The sequence below is a fragment of the Vigna umbellata genome, chromosome 1 (assembly GCF_029865625.1).
Source record: "Vigna umbellata cultivar VRB3 chromosome 1, Vumbellata_1.0, whole genome shotgun sequence".
In the NCBI taxonomy this organism is placed as follows: Eukaryota; Viridiplantae; Streptophyta; class Magnoliopsida; order Fabales; family Fabaceae; genus Vigna; species Vigna umbellata.
Genome location: NC_142165.1, coordinates 90910474 through 90918633, shown reverse-complemented (window position 1 = coordinate 90918633; position 8160 = coordinate 90910474). Strand labels below are relative to the sequence as shown.

Below are 8160 nucleotides of genomic sequence, written 5' to 3'. Positions count from 1 at the left end.
CGTTTCTTTTTATGCATACTATTTTCAAGATATAAGTAGAGTCTCAAACAGGTATCTTTTCTTTTTGTGCATACTTTTTATGCATAGCATGCGTACAAGATCATGAAATGCCGTTTATTTCCAAATAACAGATTATGTTGTATCTTCCAAATATCCACTTTTGGTAGATGAATTGTGTTCACCTAGAAGCTTGTTAAAAGAAATACAAGAATGAAGTAGACTAAATGTATATTTTAATTAAAGTAGGGATTCACCCTCAACAATTTTTTAATTCATTAGGCACATTCGAATTTATTATCATGGATTCGTAAAAGTGGTTTCTAAATTTTAATCTGAAGTCTAATTTCTTTGACAGTATTCCCAGTCGAGAATAGCAGAAACTAAAAATAAGAACATAACTCAGTCAAAAGCAACAGCTTAAACGAAATGTAGAAATTGCTATTACACAGTATATGAAAGTGCATTTCAACCTTATGACGCCACCCTTTGATTCACCTGTATATTACAATATTCACAAACAAAATTGCTTTTACAGATGATGATATATCTAGAGAAATTTCTATGTACCTCTCTATCAGGGGGTTCAATGATCACTGGATATCGTGGTGACAACCTGATTTATTTGAAAAAAGAAACCTTCATCAGTTGAGTGAATATGGTTTGCATAAATTGCTATCTTGATAATAGTTGACTATGCCACTGACCTAATGACACTCTCAAGTAAGATATTAAAAAGCAGTAGCATGAGCTTTAGCTCATAATGGCTGGAGTTCTTGCTCGGTAACAGCCGCATCCACTGGGTGGTATGAGTGCAAGTTTTGCTGTCTTTTTCTCCAAATTAAGAACGTTCCTGATATTAACAGTCCTACAAGTAATGCAAACAGAAAAGCTACACCCAGGACCCAGAAGTATTGCTGCCACCAATTCCTGCATCATTACAGGCAAGCGTTTATAAATATCTGAAGCGGTTATATATATTGAGAAGGCGAATTCAATAACGAGAAATTTTAGATAGCCACTGCCAAGCAGGGCCGTTCAGTTCAATATTATAAAAATAAAAAATATCTACAAATGCATGGTTGTGCAAAATTTACACACAATGCCATTGCACCCGCCAATTAAATGGAATGTCAACTAAGAATTTCTGCTCAACAAGTGTGTGCCGGAGACACGTCTGCCCTTTATGTGGCAAAAAAAATAAAATAAGAGCAATATCACCAAAGACCAGTGAGGCCCACAACAGCAAATTCTATAGCAACGGAGAGAACTGCTAAAGTTAGCTTTCCAACGGAAGAGGATATTCTATTCTATGAAAGGTATCCCAAAACTACCCAAGGCAGAAGAGAAGGCATCATTCTCAGAAAGGTCAAAGAACAAGCATTTTTAAATAAAGCCTAGCCCTAATCATAAATTAATAAAAAAACCGAGACTGAGATGTTGGGACTTTCTACTGAATAACGTGTTATCTAATTCCAGGGGCATGGAGATAATCCACTTCAAAGCTTATTTATCTCATTAATTTGCTCAATATACTAAAAAATTATAATGTTTTAAAAAACATAAGATTAAAGCCAGATTAATGTTCGAACTCTCAACTGTGCATTGAAAAAGGCAACAATATGCAGACACCGGGGCTGTAAACCCAGGCCAAAAAAACACAATTTACAAATACATAAAGTAGTTATAACCCATATACAAACATATGGGGCAAATCCAGAAAGTGTGAGGCGAGGAGCTCATCTTTAAACGAAAAGAAAAAATAAATTGTCCGATGTGTTAAATTTAAAACGTGTACAGAGTTCCTTAATATTTTATATTTCTAAGTACTGTTTAGACTCTTTTGAAGTGTTGCTTCATAGCTGTCCACCCTTATATCCGAAACCTTTTCTCCTGGCTATCTCTTTTATCAAACTTGTATTTTCGTAAAAGTATCTTTGAAACCTACTGTACTAATTAGAAGAAAAAGAATAAAGGGCTGGATCATGCCCATGATTAGAGGTTATTTAAAATCCAAAACGATTTTTTCCACAGCTTCAAATTGAGAAAGCAATTTGTTCAATCTTGAATCAATGCTACGGGTAGGAAATATATCAGACATGCACAATAAAAAGCAAGGGTTACACACTTAATTAATGCACGAAAAACCAAACACAACAAATACAGACGGTATGGAACGGATAACATTCCTAATTTAGGGCTTTTTCCCTGTGAAGAAAAACCTTACTTTGATGGATGCTCAACACTCCAATCAATCAACTCATAATTTCCAAAGGTGTCAGGAAGTTGAATGCGATGTTCAGCAAGCCGGGAAATTATATTCTGTATAGAAAATCACCATCAAATGGGAAGTCTTCATAAAAATGCAGGGAGCAAAAATGTCAACTTACCGTTGCAGTAGTGTTAGAAATATAATGAGCATACGGTTTTGGGGTTATGGCCCATTTACTGAGGGAATCATTTCCAAAAGACGTAAAATTCAGTAAGTGGACCTGTAAACATTCCTCAAAGTAAAAAAAAAAAACACGTTAGCAGAGTAAATTGACTGAAAATGTATAGTTCGCTTCGGAACTTCGGAAAGTTATCACCACAAATTTTGAGAGCCTTAAGCTTGGGACCTCTACCAAAATCCACACCTACCTAAACTAGCTGTACCATGTAGACGTATATTTTCAATCAAACACATTTTAACTTTATAAAAATTGTTAATTGAACTTAAATATATTAAGCGCAACAATATTCATGCCATGTAGTAATAATTTCTAACCTGGGAAATGTTAACATTTAACTTATGAGCAAAGAGTCCAGCCAATTCTGTAATGTGAGGCTTCATATCCACATAACTGATGTTAAAGGAAATTAACATTGTTATTTTTGCAATTTTGAGTTCACCTGTACATTTGGGTTTATTAAAGTACATTTGTCATGAATGAGTCCACACATCAAAAAAGAAATTGCACTAATTACTAAGACATTAAAAGGTCAATGAAAAATGTTAATAAATACACAAAGCCTGATATAACCCATATTAGCAGATGATATCTCTATATACTTTTAAACGCATTTGAAGACTAGCAGCTCATAATACCTGGAGGAGCTTCATTCTGCAACGAAGATGGAGCAACTGAAGGCTCTAATGCTTCGGTTGGAGGGCTTGCTTCTGAATTTGGAGGTAATGGTGATGGGGCAACCGATTCCTGTAATCTTTCCCATAAGTCGGTACAGTTTGTTTTCCAGAAACCAATCTTTTCCTGCTCACGATCATACATTACAAGAGTGTTTCGAACGACAATACCTACGTGAACAAAAATGACGAGAATTATCACTAAAGAATTGCTGAAACATACCACAGAAGCTAGCCATATAATAAAAAAATTAGAGAGGGAAAAAGATTTCACATGAAGTATAGAAGCGTGAAATAGATAAAGTTTCAAAAACCAAATAAGTTACCTCCTAACAGAGTAGTAGGATCTTTTCCATTTTGAAAAATCCCTAGACAATATGCTCCTCGCACTTTTGAATGCTTCATAAAGAATGGCCCCATGAAAAGTAGGGATTATGGAATCATTAACATTTGATAACAATTGCACCAGCCTGCAAACACAGCTAAAGCTACTAATAGTCTTGTATGACTAACCCGGAACATGTAGTTTTCAGGTGTCAATGAATATTTATCACCGTTTCCAAATACCATATCAACCACTGGAAAACTTTTAGAGAGTTCGGAGGCATCACTGAAATACAAGCAAACCCAAGCTGTAATGTAAACTGCAATTAAAGAGTAATGTGAACTCTTATCGTAACAGACATACATTCCAGCACCCGAAAAACATATATCATTATAATTTGGATCTGGACCACTGATTTGCTTGAGAATTTGAAGTTCCTTTAATATCTGTAAGTCAAATAAGTATAATCAGAGTCATCGAGTCTATAAAATACAATTTTGCTGCCAAACTTTGCCTTGAAAAAAACACTTGCGACCACATACAAAGAAACCGTCAAATGAAGCCTACAATCAGCAAATTGGAGATTCTTCAAATTATTTATAAATCAGCAAATGCCTATGAGCATGAAATGAATACTATGATATTCAAAAGAAGAAAATTATTGATGATTCTTAAAACCTTTAAAACTTATTCAGGAAAGGTTAAACAGTATCAGTATTGGCATCCCATTTGCTAGAAAGAAGTCAAGGGTTAGTATTCAAAATCCTGACACTAAAATCTGTACCAAATACTTGAGAAACCATCCAAACTCAATGAGATATCCATAGAGCTATACATGCAATGGTTTTCATAAAAAAAAAGGGGGCGAAAAAGCTCTAAATGACTTAACTGTCAAATTCAATCAGATAAATTCCCGAGAAGTTCCTAAAAAATATCAAGAAAATTAGTGTTGGTGTTCAAGTCTTTCAACTCCATTAATCACCCAGCAATGCGACAATATGTTGAGAAGCAATATTATGATTCATCACCAACAGCTTCAGCATGTAGAGGTTGTTCCTTTTCATGCAACAGAGAAGTCCAAGCTTCCCCAACATATTTCAAGATAACTCTTACAGTATTTCTGCTTGGCAATTATTAAGAGGTCTCACATTGGTTGGGAACATGGCCTAAATACTCTTTATAAAACGTAAACAATCTTCCCCTTTTGAACTAACTTAAATAACCCTCCTCCAATACCGTAAACTTCACAACACTCCAAATGTCAATGACGGCATAGAGGGTATTATGATGGCCCACAGGGAAGGAACATTGCCAAAATACTCTTACAAGACCTGGAGTTGAGAATCCACCCCCTCCCCCTGTCAAGCTAGCTTATAAAGTTTAGTTTGATTCGTACATTTCTAACAGCCCAGCTTTTCCTAAAACCTTATCTAATTATATATGCCTAATAACATGAAACTCAAAAATTAGAAAATGAGAGGTGAAACTATAAAATGAAACTCCAACTTCATACGAAAATATTTATAAAGGAACTTACTGCATCTTTAAATGCAAGAAATGCTGCTTCTGGCAGGTAAGCATAAGTTGTACCGCTATCCAGGACAGTTCCATGTTTCCCATCAAAAGTATTTGCATTTAGAGGCAGTTGCTTCCCCGCAACATGTATCTCCTTCAAATCAATATTGTAATATGGACTGTCGCCACCCCGAAACTAGAGTAAATGTGTGAGATTAATAAAATGCATTTGTTAAGAAAATGCATCACATCTCGTATCCACAAGATGAGAATTTTGTAACACACCTGCGCACAGGATCTGAATATGTAAAGACCATGTCTGATGGGGGAGATATGCCACCGAGAACCATTGCACCCCCTCCAACATCCATTCCACCATAGCATAGTGAGAATGAATCGCTTATTACATTTTTGTTCACAAGTTGATCCATAATACTAAGATCTCCACGACCCAAACCCATGATGCCATCAGCATGTTGACTATAAAGATCACCAGTCTCAACATTTTCGCAGCCAAAAACTGCACGCTGTGGAGCAAGGTCACTCTGATTTCCAAAGGATATGACATCCTCACCAAGGACACCACTGCTTGTACTCATTTCAGCATATTGTCTCTCATACACACACTGCATCCTCTCACTGTCACAATTGCAATCCATTGTACATTTGACAGGTTCATAGGTGCTAGATGAATCAGGCTGAAACTTTGGATCCTGTTAAGATAAAATGGGATACACAAGTCCAGTCTACATGAGACAAAGTTGATGGACTTTCATAGAAACAATAAATTTAAAACAGTTATTCTTTTGTCTTCTTGGGTTCTGTTAAAACAAAATTGGACAAGCAAATCCAATCCACTATCATTTAAGATAAATTGGATTGGTAACAACTTATAAATGTATAGGTACAACAAGTTTTAAACAATGTGATTCTTTAATCTCTTTATCGTACCAGAAAATGATAGCATTCAGAAACACAATGGAAGCACAATTATTCTACTGCATTAATAGGGATGAAAATCATCAGTTAGAGCAATCTCTGCACGACCTTAGCATGACCTACTACTTCCAGATGATGATATAAGCATTTTTGTTGGCCTGGCTTAGTTATATGAAAATACAACAACCAAGTTTTTCTGAATCCTAAATTTGAAGGCTAATATTGAATGAAAGCCTCCAAATAGGTTTCTATAGCCCTACAAAATCAAGGTCTCAAACAGACACCAAATCCCAATCATAAACCAAACGAGCATATTATAGAGTGGTGATAAACAGAACACTCATTTTATCAAAGATCCCAACAAAAGCCACCTATGTCTTTATTATTATTTTTTGTTTCTTCCATTTTTAATCACTTATGACTCAGAAAAAGAAAATAGGAGTGTTGGGCCAGTGCTAGGTGTTCATTTATCTCTTTCCTATTTAAAAACTAACAAACGTAAAAGCGTTATCATGTTAACCTAAGTAGGTCTTTTCAAAGATCTAATCATAACCAATAACTCCGGTAACAAACAGACAAAGGCAAACGAAGCTGTAAGCCCACATATGTTGTTGCCTTATTTCCCAGCCTTACAGACTACCCCGAGGGTGTCGGTGCAATACGTAAACATAGAAAAGTAGAAAATGAAAGAATGATACGAATGAAGCATTTTATAATCAGTATCTAGACTTCTACTTTATCCAAATATGCCATCAATCTACACTCCCCCATTTGACTCCTTTCCATTTTAACTCTCACCAAGATCATGCTGACTGGTAGGGCAATTACACTTACAAAAGCCTACACCACATGCACATTATCCTAAAGCAATTCTTTCATATAATTAAATTTAAAATTTCCATTTGCAGTATTTCAGTATCCAAAATAGCCCAGGCATGGATGTGTCAGGAAAAGGAAAAAAATTTAAAACAGATAACCAACATTATCACCCATCACAACATAATGAAACATTATTATGTACGCAAATTGAAAAGAAAAGAAAAATTAAAAAACACAATGAAGCATTACCTGGTGCCTGCCACACTGTTCGCAAGAAGAGCACGGAACATACGTAACAGTGCTACCCGTATCAACAATAAGCGCAAATATCTGCGCAGGAGTCCCGATCCAAAGCCGCGTCGTGTAGTACCTAAAATCATTCAATTCTTCAATTACCGAGTTCTGCCAAATAAAAACAAAAGCGAAGAAGGAGTGCGAAAAACGACCACGTAAAAGGTTTACCCGTTGAGGAGGAGATCGTCGTGGAGTCTCATACGCGCATTGGGATGGCGCTTGGACTCGGATCCGTAAAGCTGGCGACGGGGATCGAGCGCTGACGTGGTGGAATTGGGTGAGGAGAGGTACAGGGGAAGGACCATAGCAGTGCGAGCGCCGTTGTGGCCGTTTCGGAGGAATGCGGAGTCGCCGGCAATGAGTTGGAGGAATGGGGAGAAGGTGATAAACGTAATGAGGATGAAGTGAGTGAATGCCCGTGCCATGAGTTGCTGACTCGGGCTCGTCGAGCGAGTCACGATCCGAGTTATGGTTGTTCCTGCGGTAACGGACCGAAAGGAGCGAAAGAGATGAATGAAGAATGGTGGGGAGTCTGTGTCTATGAATTGGAGAAAGGAGGGAAGTGAAGTAACTCAAGAAAAGGTTGAGATATTCATATTCATTCGTTTCTATTTCCGTTACACTTTTATATATTTTAATTTTAGGATTTTACTTTTTTTGGTTTATTTTATTTATTTTCCCCTTTTTAATTATCTCCATTTCAGTTAAATAGTACAGATTTAATTTTAAAAAATTGACAACATTAAAAATTTTACCTTTAATTTACTTATAAAAACCAATAATTTTACTCTATACAGCAATTTATAATTAAATAACAGGGTGAAAAAGTCAATAAATAAAGTCAAACCTTTACTCTTGTAATTGACAAATAACAGGGTGAAAAGTTGACAACACTTAAAGGTATTTTTAACTAGTAATCCCCCTAATTCCCCTCTCTTGATGATAAAACTGCTATGGTAAAATCGAGATTTAGGAAATGTTGAAGAAAAAATTAAAATAATTGATGAAAAAAATGATCAAATATTTGTTAGCTAGTAATTACTTATTAATATTTCATATACCTATTAAGTTAAATTATTTATTGTTGGTTTAAATATTTATAAAAAGAAATCCAACCTAACTTCTTGATTTGTTTTATATTTGAAGT

At 35.7% G+C, this 8160-nt stretch overlaps 1 protein-coding gene across 4 annotated transcripts; it reads right to left on the bottom strand.

Annotated features, from left to right (window-relative positions):
* Positions 1-399: 399 nt before the first annotated feature.
* LOC124846984 (aspartic proteinase 36-like) lies at positions 400-7674 on the bottom strand. 4 transcript variants are annotated; one of them, XM_047324365.2, is made up of 13 exons: positions 7182-7651; positions 6969-7089; positions 5247-5674; positions 4984-5140; positions 3810-3892; positions 3635-3731; positions 3448-3520; positions 3086-3292; positions 2765-2889; positions 2388-2489; positions 2225-2319; positions 705-927; positions 400-613 (listed from the first exon to the last, which is right to left on the bottom strand). In XM_047324365.2, the coding sequence occupies exons 1-12, from the start codon at positions 7436-7438 to the stop codon at positions 756-758; spliced, it is 1917 nt and encodes a 638-aa protein (XP_047180321.1). In that variant the 5' UTR covers positions 7439-7651; the 3' UTR covers positions 400-613; positions 705-755. The 4 variants fall into 4 exon arrangements, with proteins under 4 accessions (XP_047180321.1, XP_087960830.1, XP_087960833.1 ...); XM_088104704.1 differs by having other exon boundaries at positions 3635-3892; positions 7182-7656; XM_088104707.1 differs by lacking the exons at positions 400-613; positions 2765-2889 and having other exon boundaries at positions 874-927; positions 2225-2489; positions 3635-3892; positions 7182-7674.
* Between the last annotated feature and the right edge of the window lie 486 nt (positions 7675-8160).

What these genes read in the sequence shown, in the direction of transcription:
- LOC124846984 (XM_088104704.1), bottom strand. Translation starts at nt 7,438, where the DNA reads ATGGCACGGGCATTCACTCACTTCATCCTCATTACGTTTATCACCTTC. An exon ending in GACGATCTCCTCCTCAACGG is followed by an intron (nt 7,090 to 7,181) that starts GTAAACCTTTTA and finishes GAATGATTTTAG; the next exon opens with GTACTACACGACGCGGCTTT. An exon ending in AGTGTTGAGCATCCATCAAA is followed by an intron (nt 928 to 2,224) that starts GTAAGGTTTTTC and finishes GTAATGATGCAG; the next exon opens with GAATTGGTGGCAGCAATACT.